General features: G+C 38.8%; 1 protein-coding gene across 27 annotated transcripts in view; it reads right to left on the minus strand.

Annotated features, from left to right (window-relative positions):
• Positions 1 to 86: 86 nt before the first annotated feature.
• The window catches only part of SUPT3H (SPT3 homolog, SAGA and STAGA complex component), a 465,972-nt gene continuing 439,778 nt past the window's right edge, over positions 87 to 26,280 (minus strand). For 8 of the 27 annotated variants that reach the window (XM_070244671.1, XM_023624260.2, XM_070244674.1 and 5 more), the window contains one exon: positions 9,362 to 10,722. In XM_070244671.1, the coding sequence (XP_070100772.1) occupies positions 10,681 to 10,722 (42 nt within the window). In that variant the 3' untranslated portion in view covers positions 9,362 to 10,680. Of the gene's footprint in view, positions 4,012 to 7,333; positions 8,817 to 9,361; positions 10,723 to 26,280 lie in introns of those variants that run through there. The other 19 variants (XM_070244675.1, XM_023624263.2, XM_070244685.1 and 16 more) reach the window with 7 other exon arrangements.

Here is a 26,280-nt window from a genome sequence, read left to right on the forward strand (position 1 = left end):
CCTGTTCTCATCACTCCTGTTCAACAGTGTACTGGAGATCCTAGTTACTGAAATAAGGCAAGAAGAAGAAATGAGAAGAATACAGATTAGAAAGAAAGAAACAAAACTGTCTTTATTTACAAATAACATGAATGTCTATGTAAAAAATTCCAAAGAATATGCAAAGCAAACCAAAAAACAAGCTATTACAGCTAATAAGCGAGATCAGCAAAGTTGCAGGATAAAAGGTTCATATACAAAAATTGATTTTATTTCTACATATTAGCAACAAACTGGAAATTTAAAAAAATTTTAAATCTTTCTTATAGCATCAAATGTGAAGTATCCATGGATAAATCTAACAAAATATGTACTAGATGTATATTCTGAAAACTATAAAAATTAATGAGGGAAATTAGAAAAGACCTAAGTAAATAAAGAACGCTATCACGTTCATTGATTAGAAGGCTAAATACAGATAGGTATCAATTCTCTCCAAATTGAGCTGCAGATTCAAAGCAATTCCAGTCAAAATTCTGGTAAGCGTTTTGTAGAAACAGGGCAAAATCTAGAAAAGAACCTAGAAGCAAAGAACCTAGAATAAAAAAAGTGATTTTTGAAAAAGAAAAGCTGACGGATTCATAAGACCCAATTTCATGACTTAGTAATTAAGACAGTGAGGTTCTGGCATAAAGATTAACATACAGATCAATGGAACAAAATAGGATCACATATGCATGGTCAATTGATTTTAGACAAAGATGTCAAGGTAATCCAACGAAGAAGGGATTGTCTTCTCAACAATTAGTGTTGGAACAGTCGGACATTCACATGCAGGGGGAAAAAAAAGGGAACCTCAAAAATATACTTTTGTGTATATTTATATTATATTCAAAAATAAACTCAAAATGAATCAAAGACCTAAAAGTAAAAGTTAACATTTAAAATGTCAAGAAGAAACATTGGAGGTGAACTTGGGTTACATCAAGATTTCTAAGAAAAGACACAAAAAATAGGAGCCATAAAAGATTAAAAATTGGACTCCTTCAAAATTAAAAATTTCAGCTCTTCCAACTTCTTGACTTAAAGAAAAGTCAAGACCCAGACTCAGAGAAAATATGTGAAAAACACATTTCTGTATCTAGAACATATAAAGAGCTCTTATATTGTATTAAGAAGACAACCAACCAATTTTTGGAAATAGACAAAAGATTTGAACAAACACTTCAACAAAGAAAAGATACAGATGACAAATGAGCACATGAAAAATACTTTATATCATTAGTCACCAGAGAAACACAAAGTAAAACCATGGTCAGATACCACTATCCACCTATTAGGATGGCTAAAATTAAAACAAAACAGCACAAATAAACAACAGAATGGATCATATCAAATACTGGCAAAGATATGGAGCAACTAGAAATCTCATATTTCTGGTGGGAATGCCAAATGGTACAGCCACTTCAGAAAATACTTCAGTTGTTTCTTATAAAATTAAATATTCACTTGCTTACGACCCAGTAATCCCACTCCTTGGTGTTTACCAAATACAAATAAACACAGAAGTCCACACAGAGCTTTGTCCATCCATGTTCATAGCAGCTTTATTCTTAATGGCCAGAACCTGGAAACAATTGAAATGTCCATTCAATAGAGAATTGATAAACAAATTATGATGCATCCACATAATGGAATATTACTCAGCAATAAAAAGAAACTACTAATACACACAACAACATGGGTGAATCTCAAAAACATTATGCTAAATGAGAGAAGTCAGACACAAAAAACTTAAAATCCAAATTCATATAGAATTATTCCATTTTATATGCTATTCTGGAAAAGATAAAACTATAGAGACAGAAATCAGACCAGTGCTTGCCAGGAGTTAGGGATGGGTGGGGGATCAATTACAAAGGAACATGAGAAAACTTTTTGGCATTCAAGTATTTTCATTGTGGTGGTGGTTATGTAACTGTGTTTATTTGTCAGAAGTCATTGAATTGAATGGACTTTTTGAATTGAATTCAGAAGTCACTGAAACAGAACTGAATATTTCACTACTTAAGTACTTCACATGAAGTCACATATATAAAATAGATACATCAAAAAGTTTGATACAATATTAATGAAAACCTAACTATATCATAACTAACTCTTGCTTGTGGTGCCCAAATTTCTTTCCTTTTTTTTTTTTTTGAAGACTAGCCCTGAGGTAACATCCCTTGCCAATCCTCCTCTTTTTGCTGAGGAAGATGGGCCCTGAGCTAACATCTGTACCCATCTTCCTCTACCTTATATGTGGGATACCTGCCACAGCAAGGCTTGTTAAGCAGTGCATAGGTCTGCACCCGGGATCCGAACTGGCAAACCTCAGGCTGCTGAAGTGGAGCACATGAACTGAACTGCTATGCCACCGGGCCAACCACCTAAATTTCTTATTCTGTTGAATTTTGTGATTTAGGAAGTACTAAAATGTAAAAACATTTAAAAAAAGATTTATATTGGGGAACAAAGCTGAATAAGTTCGGAGGACTTTGGAAAGTCAAGGGAAGCTTACGGTCGAGGCATGGAGTAAGATGACAAGCCAGGAAGGAGTGAGAGGAACAGTCAAAGGCTGGAGAAGAACCAGAGTACAATGGCATGAGCAGAGTGTTGCAAGGATCTGCAGAATTAAGGACTGGTCATTTGTTCATTCATTGAGTAGAATACCGACCCATGTGCACTATGTGTCAGGCTCTGCTCTAAGGGCTGGGGATACCACAGCAGACAAAACAGACCACAATCTTTAATCTCAGACAGTCTACATTCTAGAGGGAGGAGATAATAAACAAAATAAGTAAGTCTATGAAATGGTATGTGAGTGTTAGAGTGAAAAAAGGAATGCAGGGAAGGGGCATATGGTGAGCCAGGGCCGAGGTCTGTGTGTCAGTGGTTAAAGGGTGGTGAGAGAAGGCCTTAATTGAGAAAGCGATATTTGAGAACGGACTTGAAGGCGAGGGAGCCAGGAGGACAGCTTTTAAAGGTGGGTGCTTATAAACACTGAGCACTCATGAGGAACTCAGCAAACACCCATGTACTTTGCTGAGACCCATTTAGCTTCAATAATGACATAAAAAGATACCATTTAATATGATAACTGGTTATGACAGTTTATAAAAATGATTTACAGAATAAATATAATCTTCATTCAACTGAACAAGAAACATTGGAAATTCAACGGAAAGAAAACCACAAAACTACTACCACCCCTCCTCTCTCAAACCTGCCCCTCTTTCAATTTTCATTACATGTGATTCTGGAAAAGCCAAATGGCACAGTCTACTATTAATAAATTTTTGAGTATTATTAGCTGGGAAGGGGGTTAGAAAAAACAGGAGGAAATAGTCTATCCATATGAAAACAATAATCACATAATATTTATTGTCTGGGATTGAAATGTTTCAAAAACTCAAAGTAATAAAATGTCAGGAAAAGCAAAACTTCCTAATGTTAAAAAGATCATAAATTTTTCTCGAAATAAGACATATGAAACAAGTTCAGGTGATACTTTATGTCAAAGGAAAAAAATACCCTTAAATCTAAGTTAAAGAAGCTCCAAACCGGCACAATCTACTCACCACAGAAGAGCTGAGGAGACGACACAGTTACAGCAGAAGCACAGAAAGGAACAGGTTATCTTTTTTTTGAGCTTGAGAATCACTTTTCAATGTAAACAAATTCAGTGACCCATGCATTCTATAACTGGTACTTTTGCTACCTCTTCAATGAAAAAATAAGTAATGTCAAAAAGCCACCAGGATTTTAGTATCACTATTAAAGGAATTTCTATTTTATAAGTCCCAACGACACATATGTATATCTTTAAAACAGGGCGGCACCTATCTGGGCAGAACATGTTTATTTAACCTACAGGTAATATCATCCAGGTGGCCTCCTGAGCCCCTTCCAGAATTCCACAGTCCCCCACAGTCCGTTGACTCACTGGGAATTGTAGATTCCATGTTGACTGCTTGGCTTTCATAGGTGCTAAAAAAATTTTTTTGCGAATGAATGAATGAACAGAGATTAAAAAAACAGACATTTTAATTGCAAGCTACTCTTGAGTGATAAACTGTTGCTTCCAGTTCACAAAACCTGATTATTTTCTGTCTGAATAGATTTTCATATTTGCTTTAAGTTCAGCGGACATGTTATTTCCATGACCTTTAGGGAAATTTCATCCTAAAATGGTGCGTTGTCTTTACAGTAAACTAGTGGGAGAACTGGCAGATTTTCAAAGATGGTACTACATAAAAAAATAGCGAGTAGGTCTATGACTCTTTTTCAAGTTTGTACAGGTTCAGGCGGGACACTGAGGTTCTTAGGTCTGTAGTAGTACAAATGTGATTGAGGTTGCCTCTCTTTCTGAGGTCATTAACCCCTTCAAACAAGACTGCAGTCACAGCGACCTACTCATACAGGCCACAAGAAACCGGATGCACGGCATGTTTTGAGTTGGTTTCTCTGAGACACTGTACTTGTCTTTCAGAAAAAGGCTATGATCATCTACTGTTCACGAGATTTGCAGCCAAATAAGTAAAACAAGCATCAGTAAGAGATTTGACGAAGACTTAACCCCAAAAGGACTCTGTGCTCAGGTTTAAATGAATGATTCCTTTTCTCTCGACCAATCAACAAATGTTTATCGAATATCTAATATGTACATGTGGTGATTACAAAGAGGTATAAATTCAAGACTTGTCCTCAAGAGATTCTTTATCTGGTGTCAGTTACAAAGACATGGAGAGATGAGTAGCGACACAAAATAGGAAGTACAGGGACCAACAGGGGAGTAAAGGTTTCAGAGGAAGCAGAAGGTACTGCGCAGGAAGCAAGGAGGAGTCTTTACGGGAAAGAGCTAAGGAAGGAGGCCACTGTGAAAACCTGGGCAAGAGGCTGACTGACTTTCATACTGTCAACAGAAACACAACACTCTAGGTACTGTAGGGAAAGGCACCCTGGTGACCTTGCAGGTCTCTGCATAGGCCCCATTCCACCATGGCCATCCCAGAGACATGGCAAGATAGCCCTTCTCGGGAGGAGCGGCCACAAGGTAGTTCCTCATCTGTCTCCCTGGTTCTAGTGAGGCATGGGACTTTCTACCTCACTCTCCTTCTGGGCATGGATGCAAACTAGAGAACTGCTTGGTCACAGTTTAGAGTTGGTGCCTCCATGATGCAGTGACCAACCACTCATGTCGTCTGTCATCTGGCCCCTCTGGTTTGGTATCTTCCTGGGGGATTAGGAACGTGGAAAGTTGATACTATGCTGATCTTACTTATGCTGCTGTGTAAGTAATAAACTGCCTAAACCCATCTGGGCTCACCGTCTCCTCATGGGCCAAACCTATGGAAGTGTGGCACGCTAACCCACCAGCTGCAGTGCTTACTGCTGCTTCGGGACGCTTGGCTGACTGGCACAAACAGGTCAGGGAGGAGAGACGAGAAGTGGCCAGTGAACTGGCTAATGAACTAACTTCTCCAGGTAAAGTGGTTGAAAGAGGTAAATCAATGCTATTCAGAAAAAAATGCTGCAGTTAGGCAGTACCACAGGCTGGTGCACTGCTAGTTGGGATCTTAAAGGACATAAACCAGGAAGTGACTTGTCCTGAGGCAGAACAGACCTAGGGTTGAATTAAAGAAGCTGCAAATTCCTGATGCGAGAGGAAAATCATCATTTCTAATTCAAATTGTGCTCAGCAACTTTCTTCCCACTTTGTTCTTTATCTCTGTCCATCACTCCTCCCAAGCTCACACACAAACATCTGGGATAAGAGAAACAATGACGATACCATAATTAATGAGCAAACACCTAAAAGGGGCATTTGTATAAAGTTTCAAGGAACTGCCACATGTACTTCTGGACCTGCCACTGCAAACCACGTCAAAAAGATAGGGATTATTTTATAACATGAGATAATGCTTTTTGTGAAAGCATCAAATAGCAGCCTGTGTAATTAGAGCCTTCTGGAGAAATCTGGTCTTCACAAAGGAGAGGCTTTGTACGCACAGATCTTTGAGGAAGGTCTTCTCATAATTTGTATAGAGATTCTTAGCATGTGCATTGATCATATGTATTAATCTTAAGATTTAAGACTTACAGAGGACTTGGCGTCATTTTATATAATCATATTCTATTATATATTATAATGATATTCTATTATATACATAATACTTGGCCTTAGAGAAGGAATGTTAAGTTAAAATGAAATTTTCTTACAATTAAGTTTTTTGGTACTGAGAAGTGCTTCTGGGTCCAGGGCAGCAATTCCCTGTACTATGTTATCAGAAATCTTTAGTACAGTCCATGTGCGTAACAGGGGTTCAGAGCAGGAGCTTCCGGGTCAAGGTGCTGGGTACAAAGGCCAGCTCCTTCCTGGTACCTCTGCACAAGGCACTCAGTCTCTGCCCATTTCCACTGCCTGCGGGCAGCAGGGAGAACAAGAGCGCACATCTCATAGTGGGGTTGTGAGTGTCCAGTGAGCTAACCTGCACAAAGTGCTGAGCACGCAAGGTAGCACATGACGTGCTATAATTATTCTGTCAAACTTATTATTAAAAGGCTGATACAATATATCATCATTTTTGATAACAAGTAAACTGTTACCTGGTATAAGTAAAATTATATAAGTAATCATCTTGATTCTTGATTTTTCCTATGTCTTTTTCTATATTTTTATTTTCCTTTGAAAAAAACGGGAGTAGGAAATATTGGGTGGCGATGAATAGAAAAAGGAACAGGAATATAATGCTCTGTACAGAATTATAGTGGTTGTCGACAATGAAATATTGTATGTGGCTTTCTTGTGACTTTGCAGGAATTGACTGTTTTAAAATATGCTTCAATTGCCAAAATTCTCATGACTTACGACAGCTTGAATATTTGATATTTTCTTCCAGAAAACAAATGCAAGTCTCTTTCTCTGTTTCTTTCTTTTTTAAAGTGCTATGGTATCACTATCCTACTCACAACGTTCGAGACTTACTTTAAGAGATATGACTTTTTAATATTTGAGTTTGTAAAGGCATCTGGCCCTTATTTAACATCACATTTACATCCAATTCCTGAAGGCATGGTTTTGTTGTTGAAGCTTGGCTTGATGCCCTCTGCAGAAAGCCCCTGCTTTAATGAACACAACTCCACTGAAACTGCTAGAGGCCCCTGCGCGCACCACCCCCTCCAACTGTACAATGAGAGCTCAGAAAGTTCATCTTGGATTTCAAAGAAGAAGATAAAAATAAGAAAATAAATTGCTGGAGAATCAGCTTTACGTGGGGCCACATGACATATTCAACTCGATGCGCTTCTATTATTTGCAGAAGTGTTTATGTACTATGAAATGCTGAGCCAGAGCATACAGGAAACTGTAAAATACTTTACGAGATGTATACATGGTTGATGGCAGAATTTTAAATGCAACCTGGGAAGGTTCTATCTGAATCCCAGGAGGGCAGACGAGGGAATCCTTTCTCTGTAGTGATTCAGTTTTACACAAGGGCTTATATGTACTGAAAAGAAATACCTGATTTGGGAACGATATAAAACATTTTTTATGAAATTAAACTTTACAATTTCTAGACAAGTAAACTTGTTTTCTTTCTGACCAAGAATCACCAGTTGTGTTTATTTGTCTTCTACGTGGTAAAAGCTTTAAACGTGGATTGTTTATGATTTTATAGAAACAAAGAACAAACAGTAATAAATAAAGAATTCTCCCTAGATACAGGAATTTTATACACTATTTAAAAAAGTATTTGTGCTTCTTTTTAAATAAAAACTCTTGGTTCTAAAATTGGAACATTATTTTTGAATCTCAACTACTGCAATACGTGAAGGCAGGAAGGTTAATGACACAGCCTCAAAATGGCATGTTCAGAAAAGTCGCATTTCCAAATTTAGGTGAAGGGAGAAATACTTCTATTTCCTTTACCCTCAGATCCATGAGGCAATGTCAATTGCCCATAAAAGATGCTATTTATTTGCTGGTTTTATTTACTTATTTTCAAATTTGATCTCCAAAACACAAGGCTACAAAAATAGAAACTATTTTGTGTATTCACATTTGATTTAGAGTTGAGCCTGATGTGTTTGTTTTTGTTTTGTTTTATTGCATCTACCTCATGAAGTCATTGCGAAGATAAATGAAATACCAGAGATAAGGTTCCTGACACAAAGTAGGTGCTCAAAGTACCTTAATTCCCTTCTCCCTTGCTTGCAGGCCTCTTTTTTAAATTGATGCATAATTGATGTATAACACATTATTTAATTAATACCACAGTCCCTTTGAAGAAGAGTCTAATATAACACTTATGCTTTAAGATGTGTCCATAATTAGTACCTTTTAAAAATAAATTTAGGCAATTGTGTAAGATAAACATGTCATACAACCCTGACCTGTGTTTGTAATAGCTTATGCAAATCCAGTATGACGCAGTATAATTAGACTGCATTACATTACATAATTCTAACTAGATTGAGAACTAGGGACCATGGATCTGGTCTCTGGTCTGTCACCGCCACTACTGAGTGAGCTTGGGAAAGTCAGTTTTCCTCTCTAGGCCAAGTGTTTTCATCTGTAAAACGAGTGGTTGTTTTCAACAATCTTTAAGACCATGTTCTGCTCTTAACATCTGATGATTCTACATAACATTTTAACCTGAGAGAACAATTTATTGAAGTGACATTTTCTGAAACTTTCCTTCTATAAATTTTCTTCTTTTTCTATACTCACTGCTTAAGGAAATTTTATTTCACTTCCATTTTAGTATTGCGGAAAGAGTCAGAGAAAGAACCTAAGTGTAGAAAAGAAAAAAAAAGAATTAAAAATATTAATATTGAGCAATTATGGGGACATCTAGGCTGGTTTGGGACAGACATAAATGACCTTGTTTTATTCTAAATTCAGCTCACTGGCTTATGATGAAAAGTGAGAGGTTATTATATGGACTTACTGGGCAAAACCAGATTTTATAAATAATTACCTGTCAGACTGTTCAAGATAGACAAACATACGCCAGACCAACAAAAACACAGACCTGTCATATTTCTGAGAGAAATGTACGTTGAGTCTTCCTTCTCTGGGACTATAAGGAGATCAGGTAGAAGAAAATGAAGGGAAAAAGCCCAAACCCTATATTTTCTGCCTTGTGCATACTTTAAAATGTATAATGTGGGAGAGAAGGAATTTTGATGTGAAAAATTAGCCTCTGAAAATTTTATACATCTATAAGACCGGCAGATCGAAACAAAATACAATAAATGCTGTCGTTTTAAAAGTTAGGATGTTTACTGCAAGCTTATAATTTTCCATGATTAGGGACGCCAAGAAAAATAAGAATGATGATAAAAAGAAAAGTTTAATCATACATTTCAACAAGCACAGATGGAACATCAAAACCTTCTGGCAATTTTTTGATATTATATATCTGCGTTTTTTTGTTCTTGACATGAAGATTTTTTCCAGAAGGACTAACATAGAACAGGTAAATGATAGTTAACAAATGTGAATAATATGGCACAATCAGATTAAGTGAGCCTCACAATGCTTTGGTCACAAGAGGAAAATCTTTCATACTTCTCATTTCTGTTTTTATTAATTCTTTACAAAGGCTGATTCAGTGAGCGTACAAACCGTGATAAAAGTAAAATTACATAGAACTCCTACAGAATTAAAGAAATAACTTCCTTTTTTCAATTTAAGTTTAATCAGGAACTGCATAATTACATCTGCTATATTTTGGTTTGTTTCCAAGAGTTACAGTTCCTCATTTACTCAGAAAGCATAGATGCCAGAAGGTAGCTCAGCTGCCACCAGCAGGGAAGCCCCTCCGCACGCCCGGGCGCCGTGTGCTGGTGTTCGGATGGGAAGAAGCAGACCGCTCGGCTCCCCTTCTTTGACTCATTCTGATTACTTTGCTTCTAAACGGGTTTGGTGTGTGCGTGAGGGTGGGCCTGGGGACTGGAGGCACAGGGAAAAGAGAGAAATGAAGATGGGGGAAGAGGATCCATGTGAGGAAAACACACATGACAGGCAGATACACAGGAAGTCGGGAAGAGCGAATGAAAATGACACATATCCTGTAAGTGGGGTGAAGGGAAGAGAAGATGGGAACAGACAGTTCATCAGGTCAATTAGGTCTTTGATTAGTGTGAGTTTATAAAGTGGATATTTGTCTCTAAAATGCATGTAGAGACAGGCAATGGATGTTGGAAAGTAAAGTTGGTGGGATGGTGCAAGGGAAAACTGACTGTCCTTTTAATTTTGTTTCCTTTGTCTCAAACCTGGATTATAAAACACATCAAATAAAACATAGACTAAACACTGAAAAAAAAAGACACTGCTTTTAAGATATGTGAGCTGAGGGCAGTAAATCCATTCCAAATTAAAATTTCAAAATTGTGTGATCTGCATTCTTGTCCACCTACACACTATCCCAAACATCCTGCCATTAATTAGTTAAATGGCCCATCTAGTAAACAAGACTAAGCGTTGAGGGGGCTGGAAAAGAGCTGGAGTCAGCCAGTTGATAGTCACAACAAACCAACCCACTCCCAAGGATATGGAGAAGGTAAACTTGTATTTTATTTTGTCCAAGGAGGGAAAAGAAATCACCTTAATATAACATTGGCTTTCCTGTTGCTGCAGTCACAGTCCCGTCAGCAGGCTAGAAAAGCCATCCCATTCCTGCGGTAGGCACTCTGTCAAAGAGAAAGAAATCTGCAATGAATTATCACATCAAGTCAAACCAGGAAAGGAGGCAAAAAAGCAAGCAGAGCGTTCTTCCTGTTATGTAGACTCTGCTGGCTACAGTCTAACAGGGTACTTAATCTGAACATTTCTGGTGGCAAAGCTATAGCAACCACTCTGTCTCGTAAAAAGTCAGTGTGGTTAACAAGTGGTTAGTGATTCTGTCTTGGGGGAGTGGGAGATATGCAAAATAAGACATCCCATTTTGTTAATTGATTGGGCTTGGTTAGGCCAAAGACGTTGTGTTGAATCTGTCTGTCCTTTATAAACATGTGTTCTCTATTGGACATGCTCAAGAATCACTTCTAACTAAGTATATTAATAGTCTATAAATTACTGACTTGTTATAGTCTTCCCAGGCCTAATTTATAGTCTCAGTGAAAAGCTATGGGAACAGACACTAATAGAGGCCTTTCCTACCTCCTAAAATACGGTCATCCCTAAGGAGTTCTGGACATTATAGACATAATAGAAAACTTGAATCTTGCATAATTTTATATACATACACGTACATATAGATGTATATATGGACATTCATGATGGGATAAAATATTCCCATAAACGAAAATGGATATTAATTGCAATAATGTTATATATTCCAGAAAAGAAAGTAAAACTGCATGACTTTCTATCCCAAGAGATATATTCTGCACTTCAGAGTTGGAAGAGCTGGGCCATACAGGGCCTCTGTGACTTCTCCTGAGTCTCAGACTCAGAGTAAGGAACTAAAATCCAGGACTTAGGAATAAATTCCCTTTTTCACCACCATATTTTTCTTTATTTCAACTAGGAACAGTCACATTCAGAGAATTCATAACCCTCAATTAGATGGAATTTTTCTGCAATCTGTTTTCGGAAAAATGGAAAAAGATGAAAAAATCTCATATCAGGTATTTTTTCCTTTAAGCTAATAACTCTGAGGCTGTTCTGGAGTCTGTACACTTTCAGTCCAACAAATTTACCTTCAACAGTCATATTATAGTAAATACAGAATAAGCTTTTATGATTGAGATAATGCTATGGAGGTGCTGAAGTATTTAATTCTAAACGATTAAACTACATTTTTAATTATACTGAAAAAAAAGAAAGAGGATCCAAGCTTGTTAGAAACACTTCCACCAAGATGAGGTGAAACAAAAAAGGTTTTATGGATAACTTTCTGTTAATCAGAAAATTCAATTAACTTCAAAATCTTCCCTCCAAAGCCCCTGCTTACACAGGATTTACTATGGTTGTCAGGCTTTGAGCGCGGGCTGAAATTTCATCGGGCGCTAGTGCTGCTCTGCGGTTCGCTCCAGATCAGCATATCAATGATGAGAAAACAGTAGCACATTCCAAGTTTCATTCCTCAGGGCTCTCTGTGAGCGTGTTCCTGACCATCGAACTTTTTGAGCCGTAGGACACTTCTGGATTGAAGCAAACATTCTAACAAGGACTAGAAAATTCCAACTCTACCTCCTCAGATTGTACACTGGAGAACAGTGTTAAATGAGCTCCTCAGAGAGCCACAAATAACCTGCAGGAATGGAGAGAGTGTCTTCCCACAACCACAGGCGGGGGAGCCTCAGGCCTCGAAACAGCCCCTACCACCACGGCTGCCTTAGAGAGGCTTAGGCCAAAGTAATACTTTCAGCTTCTTGACCTTGATATTTTAAATTTCACAACCACAGACACAACCTTTAACATAACATAATATTTAAAGCGTAGAGATGGTTTACATGGAGATAAATGGACCTGGGAGCAAAGCTGGACTCCTCTTAAGGTAAGTGACTGAAGTGAGCCTTGCTTGAAAAAGAAGTTTTGGCTCAGGAGAAGGCTGAGCCTTGGCTGAGCCCACCTGAGAAATGACCAAGTTAAATCTTTCCAGGATGGGCAATATGAAACGGTTCTCTTTCATACTGAAAAGGTCACTTTTCAAAGATCACAGATGATTTAGCACTATTGTTTGCAAACAACTAAAAGATTAAACATTTATTTAATAACATAGATTCTCAAGTAATCAAGTTTAATGAGAAAACTTAAGTTTAGAGCTGACAGATTTCTGGAATAAGTTCTTATAATTCTAAAATAAAAAAATAACAAGCAAGCATGTGTAATTAGTGAAGAGCAACTTCAGCAAATCAATCCCCTAGGGTCCTCTGCCCTGAGCCGCTGCTTCTTCCTTTTGATGTACAAAGGATATATACTGTCTGTGTAGGGCAATTATGGGAATGTCTCAAATTTGGCATCTTTTCCAGAGTAAGCAACTTTAAAGGAAGACGGATGAAGACAACTCATCTTTGTGTGAACTGTGAATTTCTCTCTATTTGTGTTGTGAATGCTGAAACTAAATTTAAACATCGCTTGGTGCGAGGGCCTTCCAGAGGCCACATTCTCACGAAACACTTTGTATCCCACTTCTCTCCACTGTCAGATCCAATGAAGGATTCCTAGTTCTGTATCTTCACAGACACTCTTAGTCAAACCCGACCTTGAGCAGAAACAGTCAGGACCTCCCCCAACTACTGAAAAGTACAGATTAATCAATAACACAATCAGACTTCCCCAACAAACCAGTTCCTACAGGCTATACACCACTTAAGCTTTATTGCGGATTTCATAAAGCTCTGTTCTCAACTACTAGTTGCTCCTGTGTGAATTTGTTGAAAAGCTCAGATATTGTAGCATCCCTCAAAGTTACCAGCAAAGACGATATTTAGTTTTTTTTTTAAGGACCAATTGTAGATCCTGGGCTTTTTTTTTTTTGAGGGTCAACCAAGCTCTCAATTTATGACATTCTTTTATTCATTCAGCTCCAAATTACAACCTGTTACCAGAATCTCAGTCTACCTAAATAAGCAGACACAGATTCTACCTACTGCACTGGGCATTGGTGGGGAAATGAACTCCTAAGTGTGTCCTTTTAAAATATGACTTTTTTTTTCTTATTTGCTTATGGACAATGGACAAGCTAGAGAATACATTTAAATCCCAAACTGGTTTACTTATGCTTTTTTATAGGTCATCAGAAACTGCACATTTTAAGGAATACAAATTAGTATTTGCAAGCAAAAGATTAATATTTATCTCACTCAAAAGAAGATAAATATGCTACAAAACATATCCTATAGTTTCAAGTTGAATATGATTGTGCTGTTTGTGTCAATAGCCTAAATAATGAAGCTTTAACCGTAGATAAAACCACCCCTCCCCACAGTGCAGACTTATATTTTATTCTCACTATTACCTTTCCTGATTTTTTCTGCTTTCTCAAACTTTAAATAAAGTAACACAAAAATTTCATTGTAGGGACTGACATCAGTAGGATGGCAGGCTAGGAGGTCCCAAAGCTCATCTCCTCCACAAAAACCAACAAGTAAACAACTACAAACAGACAAAAACAGCTCTGGGAAAGCTCTGAGCTACAACAAAGAAGCAGCAGAAACACTGCGGAGCTCAAAAACCAAGCATGGCCACATGCAAAGTGTAGGAAGCATTTTCCCTGCCTCGCATCCTCCCCCAGTCCAGGGCAGCCCAGTGCAAAGAGGGCCCCCCTTGGAGGGATTTCACTCCATGGGAAAAGGAGAGCAGAGAACCCCTGGAAGCCTCATCACTGCTGTGGACATTTGTAATCTTTGCTACTGAGGGCCACCTTAGCCTGCACCAACAATGAACCCAGCTAACAGAGCTGCCTGGAGTCCTACTGCTACATCTCCTCACCAGGGCTGGAGCTGTCGCTGCAGTAACACCTGCCCCGGGAGCCCCAGCTGATGCTGTGCCCTACTCTCTGGGAGGGGGATATCACAGTGACTTGCTATATATGGGACCAGAGTTGCTGCTGCTCTGTGTCCTACCTCTGGGGTTCTAAGTTGTGGCTTTGAGCCACTAGCACCAGGGCTGTGCTGCTGCTATTCTGTGACTGCCGCCTGGGTCCTAAGCTGAGGCTTTGACCTGCCATCACTGGGCTGTGCTGCTGCTGCTCTCTGTCCCACCCCTGGGTTCTAAGTCATGGCACTGACTTGCCATCACTAGGGCTGCACTGCGGCAGCTCTGTGCCCCACCCCTTGGGTCCTGAGTCATGGCTTAGATCTGACGTTAAGTGAGGCTGAGCTGCTGATGCTCTGTACCATACTCCCTGGAGCCAGATCAGGACTTTCTCCCAATGTCCGCAGGACACATTGTTCCTGCACCCGGTACCCTAGGCCCAAGTCACTGTTGGACTCTGTCATCCCATGGCCCATGCCACTGTTGCACCTCCCCACCCTGGTGCCGAAGTCACTATGGCAAGCCCCAGAGACCGAGACTCCAGTTCCTCAGGAGATGTGTACATGCCTGCACCTCAGACAGTGGCACTATTGTCACAGCAAGCACACTTGTGCCCCAGGACCCAGGTGCCATGGTAGTTCCACATGTGCCCAATCTCAGAAACCTGGCTTCATTGCTACTCTGAGTGCCAGTGCACCAGATCTTGTGCCAAGAGCAATCCCCTTGGCTAGAACTTCCTCCTACAGGCAAAAAAAAAAAAAAAAAAAAAAAAAAAAAAAGCAGAAAAGGAACACCCCAGCAGCCTCTGCCACCAAAGACTCCAATAGCCCTAGATACCACTGTCACTTTCAGGACCTCTGCAGTCTTGGCCACCGAAGACCCCCCTTAGTCTTTGCCAATGTTAACCTCAGCTGATGGAGAGGTTCTTCACAGAGACTCTGCCGCTGTGCTTTCCCCAGAATAGAGATGCTGCACCCTGCCCAGCCAGAGGCCTCACAGTCAACTTCAGGTGAAAGTCTTTCCCCAGCAAAGTCAGTCTGGAAACGACAGAAGAGATGACTGCTTGCTCAAATGCACAGACATCAATGCAAGGCCACTAGAAACAAGAAAAGGCAAGGAAACACGACACCACCAAAGGATTTCAATAGTTTTCCAGTAGGTAACCCCAAAGAAATGGAGATATGTGAGTTACCTGAAAAAGAACTCAAAATAATTATTTTAAGGAGGTGCAATGAGATTCAGGACAACACAGACGTACAACTCAATGAACTCAGGAAAACAATACATGAACAAAATGAGAAGTTAAACAAAGAGACAGAAATCATAAAAAGAAACAAACAAATTTTGGAGCTGAAGGATACAACAAATGAAAAATGCAACAGAGAGCTTCAAAACAGGCTCAATGAAGCAGAAGAAAGAATCTGCAAACTTGAAGACAGATCTCTTGATAGTATCTATTAAGAGGAGAAAAAGAAATAAGAATGACAAGAGTGAATGAAGCCTATGTGAATCAGGGACACCATTCAGTGAAACAATGTTTGCTTTATGGGAGTCCTAGAAGAAGAGAAAGAAAAGGTCAGAAAACTTATTTAAAGAAATAATGGCTTGAAACTTCTTAAATCTGGGGAGAGATATAGCCATCCAGATACATGAAGCTCAAAGATCCCCAAACAGATTCAACTGAAAGAGATCTTCACTGAGCTGTATAATCATCAAACTCTTAAACATCAAAGACAAAGAATTTTGAAAGCAACAAGAGTTTAAAAGGAGTCATCACATAAAAGTGGATCCTGATAAGGCCATTGGCAGAGATCTCAGAAGAATCCTTGCAGGCTAGGAGAGAGTGGGATGATATATTCAAAAGTTTTCAAAGAAAAAACTGCCAATCACGAATATTTTACCCAGGAAAGTAGTAGAGATACTGGGTAGAGAGAAAGACTTTCCCAGACAAACAAAACCTGAGGGAATTTATCACTACTTGAACTACCTTAGAAGAAATGATAAAGGGAGTTCTTCAAGATGAAATAAAAGGATACTAATTAATTAGTAACATGAAAACATATAAAAGTATAAAATTCTCTGATAAAGGTAAATATATAAACAAATTCAAAATACTCTAATACTGCAATAGTAGTATGTAAATCATTTTGTACTCTAGCATATGGGTTGAAAGACAAAAGTATTAAAAATAACTATGGCTACAACGTTTTGTTAATGGATACACCATACAAAAAGATGAAAACTGTGACAACAACATAAAGTGTGTGGGGGGACAAGTAAACGTGTAGAACTTTTTTATGCAATTGATGTTGTTATCAGTTTAAAATGGATTGTTATAAGATGTATCATAAAAGCCTAATGGTAATCACAAGGCAAAAACCTATAATAGATACACAAATGATAAAAAGAAAAGAATCAACACATAACACTACAAAGAAATCAGCAATTCTCAAAGAAAGACAGCAAGAAAGGAAGAAAGGAACAATCAGAAAATATGTTAACAAAATGGCAATAATAAGTCTGTATCTATCAATAATTACTCTCAATGTAAGTAGTTTAAATTTTCCAATTAAAAGACACAGAGTGCCTCAATGGGGGAAAAAAAAAAGACAAGACCTAACAATATGCTACCTACAAGAGATTCACTTAAGCTTGAAAGAAACTCAGAGGCTGAAAGAGATGGGATGAAAAAAGATATTCCATGCAAATGGAAAACCAAAGGGGAAAGAGGTAGTTATAATTATTTCAGAAAAAATAGACTTTAAGTCAAAAGCTGTAACAAGAGATAAAGAAGGTCATTGTATAATGATTGAAGGGTCAATTCATCAAGAGGCTATAACAATTGTAAGTATATATGCACCCAATATTGGAGCACCTAATTATATTAAACAATTATTAACAGATCTGAAGGCAAAACTAGACATCAGTACAATAATAGGGGACTTCAATACTCCACTTTCAACAATGGATAGGTCATCCAGACAAAATTATCAATAAGGACATAACGGACTTGACCAACACTTTAGACCAAAAGGACCTAAGAGACATGTACAGAACATTCCATCCAAGAGCAGCAGAATACACATTCTTCTCAAGTGCACACAGAATGTTCTCCAGGACAGATCATACGTTAGGTCACAAAACAAGGCTTAACAAATTTAAGAAGATTAAAATCTTATCAAGGGGGCTGGCCCCGTGGCCGAGTGGTTAAGTTCGCGCGCTCCGCTGCAGGTGGCCCAGTGTTTCGCTGGTTCGAATCCTGGGCGCGGACATGGCACTGCTCGTCAGACCACGCTGAGGCAGCGTCCCACATGCCACAACTAGAAGAACCCACAACGAAGAATACACAACTATGTACCGGGGGGCTTTGAGGAGAAAAAGGAAAAAATAAAATCTTAAAAAAAAAAAAAATCTCATCAAGTATTTTTTCTGAACATAATGGTATGAAACTAGAAATCAATAATGGGAGGAAAGCTGGAAAATTCACAAGTACGTAAAAATTAAACATAATTATGAACCAGTGGGTCAAAGAAAAATCAAAAGGGGTATAAAAAGATGCCTTGAGACAAACAAAAAAGGAAACACAACATACCAAAACTTATGGGATGCAGCAAAAGCAGTTCTAAGAGGGAAGTTTATAGGGATAAATGCTTACATTAAGAAAAAAGAAAGATTTCAAATAAAGAACCTAAGCTTACACCTCAAGGAACTAGAAAAAAAAGAACAAACAAAGCCCAAAGTTAGCAGAAGCAAGGAAATAATAAAAATTAGAGCAGAAATAAATGAAATTGAGACTAGAAAGACGATAGAAAAGGTCAATGAAACTGAGTTGGTTTTCTGAAAAGATAAACAAAATTGACAAACCTTTAGCTAGACTTAGAAAAAAAGAGAGATGATTTAAATAAATAAAATTATAGATGAAAGAAGAGACCTTACAATGGATACCACAGAAATACGAAGGATCCTAAGAGACTACTATGAACAATTACATGCCAACAAATTAGATTACTCAGAAGACATGGATAAATTCCTAGAAACATATAACTTACCAAGACTAAATCATGAAGTAATAGAGAATCTGAACAGACCAATAATGAGCAAGGAGATTGAATCAGTGATCAAAAATCTTCCAGCCGGGGCTGGCCTGGTGGCATAGTGGTTAAGTTCATGAGCTCTGCTTCAGCAGCACAGGGTTCACACGTTTGGATCCTGGGCGCCAACCTAGCACCGCTCACCAAACCATGCTGCGGCAGCATCCCACATAAAATAGAGGAAGGCTGGCACAGCAGTTAGCTCAGCGACAATCTTCGTCCCAAAAACAAACAAACAAAAAACCTTCCAACAAATAAAAGATGGCTTCACTGGTGAATTCCATCAAACATTTAAAGAAGAATTAATACCAATTCTTAAACTCTTCCAAAAAACTGAAGAGGAGAGAACACTTCCAAACTCATTTTGAGGCCAGCATTGCCCCAATACCAAAGCAGAACTCGGAGAAGCATTTTACTTAACAGATTACTGGTTTATTAACAGGATATGAACAGCCAGATGGAAGAGAAGCACAGGGCAAGGTACTGGGAAAGGGCACAGGGCTCCCATGCTCTCTCTCTGAGCACGCCTCTCACCAGAATCTCCACATGTTCACCAACCTGGACACTCTCTGAACTCCATCCTTTGGGGTTTTATGGAGATTTCACTACATAGACATTATTAATTAAATCATTCACCATTGGTGACTGAACTCAATCTCCAGTTAGGGAAGAAAAAGAATTTCACTGTAGCAGGTCCCAAATTCACAAATGCTTCATTTCTCCAAGGCCTAAGACAGGAGATCTTGGTTCTATTGTCTGCATCATTTTATTTTAGCAAATCTGTACTGAGTTCTAACGGTGTGAACCGCTATGTGCTTGCATCACAGTCCCTTCAGTCACGAAGCTTCCCATTTAACGCTAACGGCTGAAATACCACGAGGAAAATGCACTGAGAGGTCGTTCTCACCGGTGGGAAGGAGGGAGAGTACAAGGCAGCCTTTTTCTTTGCTTTCTCCTTTTTACTCATAACATTTAAATTCAAATAACATTTAGAAGGGCATGAGATGTATATATTTCTTAAAGCAGAGTGGGGCAAAGATTAAAAAATGCTACACAGTTTTATGGTTTATGAAGTACTTTCAAGTCCATGTCCAATTCAGCCTTACCACAACTAGTGAGAAAGGTCGTCTTACTCTCCTATTTAAAGTGACACGTCTAGCAAGCAGTTGATTTAGGACTCAATACCCAGGGCCTGTATTCTTTTCAATATCCACACTGTCTTACATTAAACAAAAGAAAACAAAAAACTCTGAAATCCGGCGTAATTTATTCCACCCAGATTACTACAGACATACATATTCTGCTTGTCCTAACAAGCTCAGTTCTTGCTAAACATCACTTAAAAGGTAAATTAAAATTTCACTTCAAATGTAAACTAGATGAGGCTGCACGATCCTTCACAGAGTGCAGGGACAGGACTCGAATCGAAACCGTCTTCAGCTTGGAGGCATTCTCAACTAGCGCTTATTTTCTAGCCTAATTTTAAAAATCGTATGTAGTAAAAACGCTGTGCGTGATTTGAGGAGCTTTAAAAAATAACAGAACAGATACTCTGGCTCCGCTTCTTCAAAGTCAATTAGTCTGAGTGGAATTTAGGTTTTGGAATATTTTAAAAGCAATGCCGGTGACTTGCATCCATAATGAGGGCCTAGAATGCTGGTACAGGGGACGTGTATACCATCAACAGGACCTAAAAACGGTTTGATCAATAAATGGAACCCCTTCAGAATCTACCATGATTATACTGTAAACAAATTTTCATAAAGGAAATCCTAATATCGGCATTTAATTTAACACACAAGAAACAGAAATCAAGGTTTTCAGACCGTCTTTTACCCAGAGAGCAGACGGGTTACCTATACCACATTTCTCACTGGCAGGCCATCTGTAGACTGGTCACTGGTTTTCCTTCCCAGATGTAGGGATGCCACGGTTAAGGAGCACAGTCCTTCAGACTGCTACACCACATTTAACTCCATAGTGAAAGAGGAACCTGGAAACTAAGCCTACAAAGCAAGCTGGACAAAATCTTTGCTTCCATCTAGAATCAAGGAACAACAGAATTTTGGAAGTGGAAAGTGTCTTTGTGAACTCCTCTAGTCCAATTCATGACTTAATAGATGAAAAAAACTAATGCCCAGAGAGAGTGACCCACCCATGGTCACGCGGGGAGAGTCCAGGACTCCTGACTCAGTCTAGGGCTCTTTATGGATGGTTCTCATTCTGCCCAAGGCTACGTGTTTAGATTCTCTGACCTTAATGGGGAACAGGGAAAGAAATTGTTTCTCCGGATTAAGAGCCCTTGGGAGCAGAACAAAAGTGAAGGGACTGGGGGAAAGCGGGGTTTAGCAATGTCCACAACAGCACAGCTGACAGTCAGAACAAGGCAGGCCACTACGAGCTTTCAGTTCTGCTGCTGGCTCTTCTGCTATACGATTAGCTTCTTCCTTGGAGAATTACCTAATTTTCCTGAGTGCCCAAAATAATAATTTTGATAAATGGATGAAGTATCAAAATAATTAGGATAAACCTGGCTGAAAGGTTCTGTGGCAAAAGCACGAATCTTTAGGAGCTTCAAGGGTATGACACACCATACGTTCCCACTGAAGTCTTACTAAGGCTGTGCTCAGTGTCTGATTTAGGGCTAAGCAAATAATGTGGCCTACTTGCATCTGTTTGGAGTTGGCCAATTTGGGTTAAATCCAGTAGAAAGAGGACAATAAAAAGATTTGGAGCATACATTCACCCTCTCCCAAACTACTGTTAACTCCCAATTAACTAAGTGTAGGGTAGACTCTGCACTTTGGATGATTTGTGGGCTTCAGGAGCCGCCCTGGTGGTTTCCCAAATGCTTCTCTCCACTCCACAGGGAGCAAGAGGGCACAGGGGGCAGACGTCCACAGTCACTGGCTTGGCTTTGGGGAGGAAAACGTAGGGAGGTGGTGGAGTGGAGTAAACTGAAAGCAACAGGCTTTCACCAGTCCTTACTGATTAGGTTAACCCAAGCATTTGATTTATTGGAATACTCAGTTGAGCTGGGGTTGGGAAGGCAGGTACATCTTCACATATAAATGGGTTTCACAAGACAGCTAAATTAGCCCTCCTCTCTCCCTACCTCACTCCTAAGGTTCACAGTGATCTGGCCTTTCGCTACCACTCTTTCGGCAGCAGCAGTGGAGACTACACCATGCTGTCTCAAATTCTGCTGCTCCCATATGCCCACATTCAGCCCTGTCCTCTGTGGGGTCGCTGGGTTCAGAGTTCAAGCCCTCTCCCAGCTCATGTATTTGCCTAAGGAGGTGACTGTGCCCTGAGAGACATATTGTTTTGCTTTAATACTACAAATCTTTGAAGCTCTGGAGCTTCATATCAAAGCTATGTAATAGCTTTTTAAAAGATAAAATATGGCCTCTTTTCTTGTTGCCCTTGTGTCTGCGTGTGGGCAAGAGATTTAATTACAACGAATAAAACTGAATGGTGGTCTAAGACTCTTAAAATCAAAGTGGGAATCATGGCTGAATTTCATTAGCAAACATAAATACAAATAGGCACATCTTGTTTGTACCAATGCCATGTGACTTTCCCCCTTTTGATAATTTCATTCCAACTCTGATATTTCAGAGAATCTAAATTGAACCATATGATGTACAGGACCGTAATATGCAGAGCTCTTCATTAAACATTTTCCTTTTTTGTATACTTCCCAATGTTAAAAATATCCTGTGAAGATCATGGAGGGCAGTTTGTCAGACAGCAGAGCCCTGATTTAAGAACAGTGGAGGGAGCCCTGCCCTTTAAATAAGAGGTCTTCTCTGGCTGGCAGAATGGGAAAAAAGACATACCATTAACTCTCATTCTATTCCAAGTAACTGGGAGTCTATAAATCTTGCGGAAGTTGACATTTTATGAATGTTTTTCTCTAAATCTGTGTCGTATTCTTTTTATTGCCAGGTTACTTTGGCATTCTGAATACAAAAATCTCTAAATTAAAATTTAGTTATTAAAAATTACCATTTCTGGGGCTGGGCCAGTGGCATAGCGGTTAAGTTCGCATGTTCCACTTTGGCGGCCGGGGGTTTGCCAGTTCGGATCCCGGGTGTGGACATGGCACTGCTTGGCATGCCATGCTGTGGTAGGCATCCCACATATAAAGTAGAGGAAGATGAGCATGGATGTTAGGTCAGGGCCAGTCTTTCTCAGCAAGAAGAGGAGGATTGGCAGTGGATGTTAGCTCAGGGCTAATCTTCCTCCAAAAAAAAAAAAAAAGAAAAAAAATTTACCATTTCTAATTGTCCAAGTCATCTCAATCAAATTATATGAGAGATGTATTATTTCTTTTGCTGTTGAGCAAAATAATTAAGTGGTTGATACAAATAACATTGTACCTTCGAAAAAAAGATTTTTTGTGAATGTTATTTTTGGCAATTTTGTATAAGACTAAAAGTGTACCATTTTTATGTATAAATTATTCTTTCTATGATATATGCACCTAAATACACCTATGATTAATAACAATTTAACACCAATACTACTAAGCTTTTCTTCAGCCACCTTATACTATAAATAATCAAAACACACATGTCTAAAACTATTCTAAGCTGCAAACTCATATATCCGTAAACAGTGCCAAATTGGCAAGTGTTAGTAAGTGAAATATCCATCTTGCGGGGCTCAGGTCTAATAAGAGTTAATTCTCATTTCTCTGCCTTGACCCACAGTCTCCAGAAGGCAGGTAACTTGATAATTTACTTATCTCTGCAGGTCCAGGGCACAACCCAAAGCATGGCAAATAAGTAGGGATTCAATCAACAATCATCAGTGAATGGGTGCATTGGACTAGAAAGCACTTAGTTTTCTCTGGACAACAATGAGAAAGGCTAACCTGTGTTCACCATGAGAGCAGGGGCTGGAGTCTCAGCTCCTAAAAATTAGGCTTAGACCACATACTCATCACTTCACAAGATAACCATCAGCAGTCATTATTAAGAAAAACAAATTAGTGCTTTAATAACTCAACCACAAGCAATGCTGCAAAGCAAATGGTTACTTTGGTATTAGTTCTCAGTCCCCACTGGGAGCATTTCTGAGCTTCTCCTCACTGTTACGTGCCAGAAGTAAAAACTTTTACATCAATAAAGCCAACTGTCTTGTTTGCCAGAAGAAGAGAATCCAAGTCATCTAAAACAACACCGTTAAATTGTTTTGTTGAATCTAAGCATCTTAAGTTCAAATATTCTGTTATTGAAAATTAGAATAGTGAGTTTACAGTAAACATAAAATAATTTTCTTTTAAAATCTTGGTTGTGTGGCAATGTAACTCAATCGTATTTTCAGTCTTCAACAATGATACAAGATAAAAAGAAAAAGAAAATACTGACTCAATGGCCTTTGCTACATCAAAAAACACAACACAAGAAATAAGAACATGGATAGCAACAGCTGTTTACCAAAGGTCAAGCCACCAATTTAGGATAGTAAATAAATTATAATTAAGGTTTTTAAGAATTCTTTGAAGACAATATATACTAAAAATTATGACACAGAACAAGCAGGACACAGAAGATAATAATATCAGTCACATATGGTAGCCACCTGAGAAGGTATCTTTCTGCACGAACCTACTGCCGTTTATTTTTTATTCAACAACACAGAGTGCAAATGCCAGATATAGGCTATGTTTGTCACATTAAATATTAAATCTAAGATACCAACCCACACTAGCTACCACTGAAGGGTTTACCAAAATTCAGGTAAGAAATGCTCATGTTATATAACTATTCAACCAATTCTTTTGAATCACTACTTTAGGGCCTGATATAAACTCTTTATATTAAATTGGAATAATCAGCGGACTTCCGGTTTCCTGTCTGGCATATAACAAGCTTGTAAGTTGCTGTTCTATCTTAACAATAATTAAAAAGCTGAACAAACTGAAAAATCAAAAGAGATCTAAAAGAGAAGTGAGGTCACAAGGCAAACCACTGCCCTTAACATCAGAGAGACAGAGAGGCGAACATAGGGAATTGCAACTTACTGGAGCACAAATCTATAAGAGAAAATCTCTGCAGGAACCAGTGTGGTAGGGAAACCTGAACTGTAAGCGACAAATTGCTAGAAGCTCAGTATGGACAAATCTGGGAGATAAAACTCCAGGGGGACTCAGTAATGGGGGAGAGGGATGGGGGCCCACACTTGTGTGAGTGTCACCTCTTGGAGCTCTATCAGGTTCTCACAGTGAACATCATAAAAAATCTCCTCATACTTTGGGGAGGCGGAGGGGAAAAACATTTTGAAATACGCCCAAAGCATTCTGTTCTTCTTAACAAAGTCTGACCCCAGGAGAAACTACTTAACCGGCTGGAGTTTTATCAGAGCTTAAGTGACCAGGGAAAAGGGAAATACCTAATTGCAGCCCATTATAGCCAGTCTGTTCCACCTAACAGGGAGGTGGGTGGAGAGTTGGGGACTAAGAAGCCCTTATAAAGTTTACGGTCCAGAGGCACAGGCTCACGAAAAGACTGAGACCTAATCACAACAGTATAGAATGCTTCCCCTCCCCCCACATCTTACCACCACATTAATAAAGGGCTATTTTTAGCAGTTCCTTTACCTAGTGCATCATGTCTGGCTAGCAAGACAAAATTACAAGGCATACTAAAAGGAAAAATACAGTTTGAAGAGACAGAGCAAGCATCAGAACCAGACCCACTTACAAGAGGCATGTTTGAATTAACAGATGAAGAATTTAAAACAACTATGATTAAGATGCTAAGGGCTCTAATGGATAAAGTAGAGAGCATGCAGGAAGAGATGGGCAACGTAAACAAAGAGATGGAAATTCTAAGAAAAAATCAAAAAGAAATGCTAGACATAAAAGCACTGCAACAGAAATGAAGAATACCTTTGATGGGCTTATTAGTAGACTGGATTTGGCTGAAGAAAGAACCTGAGCTTAAGGATCTCACTAGAGACCTCCAAAACTGAAAAGCAAAGAGTAAAATGATTGGAAAAGACAGAACAGAATATCTAAGAACTGTGGGGACAGCTACAAATAGCGTAACATATGCATAATGAGAATATCAGAAAGAGAAGAAAGAACAGAAGAAATATTTGAAAAAATAACGACTGAGAATTTCGCCAAATTAATGCCAGTCACCAAACCAGAGCTCCAGGAGGCTCAGAGAACACCAAACAGGATAAATGCAAAAAAAACCCCAAACCCTAAACCCATAAAAACCCAAAATACACCTAGGAATATCATATTCAAACTACAGAAAATCAAAGATAAAATCTGAAAGATGCCAGAGGAAAAAACACCTTAACCTACAGAGGAGCAAAGATAAGAATTACATCTGACTTCTCCTCAGAAACCACGTAAGCAAGAGGAGAGTAGAGAGAAAGTTTTAAAATGTTGAGAGAAAAAACCCACCAACTCAGAATTCTGTACCTTGTGATATAATCCTTTGAAAGTGAAGAAGAAATAATCACTTTCTCAGAAAAACAAAAATTGAGGGAATTTTTCTCTAGCAGCCCTGTCTTGAGGAAATGTTAAAAGAAGTTCTTCAGAGAGAAGGAAAATTATAATAGGTCAGAAGCTTGGATCTACATAAAGAAAGGAAGAGCATTAGAGAAGAAAGAAGTGAAGGTAAAATAAAAACTTACTTAATTGATCTA

The sequence above is a fragment of the Equus caballus genome, chromosome 20 (assembly GCF_041296265.1).
Source record: "Equus caballus isolate H_3958 breed thoroughbred chromosome 20, TB-T2T, whole genome shotgun sequence".
Classification (NCBI taxonomy): Eukaryota; Metazoa; Chordata; class Mammalia; order Perissodactyla; family Equidae; genus Equus; species Equus caballus.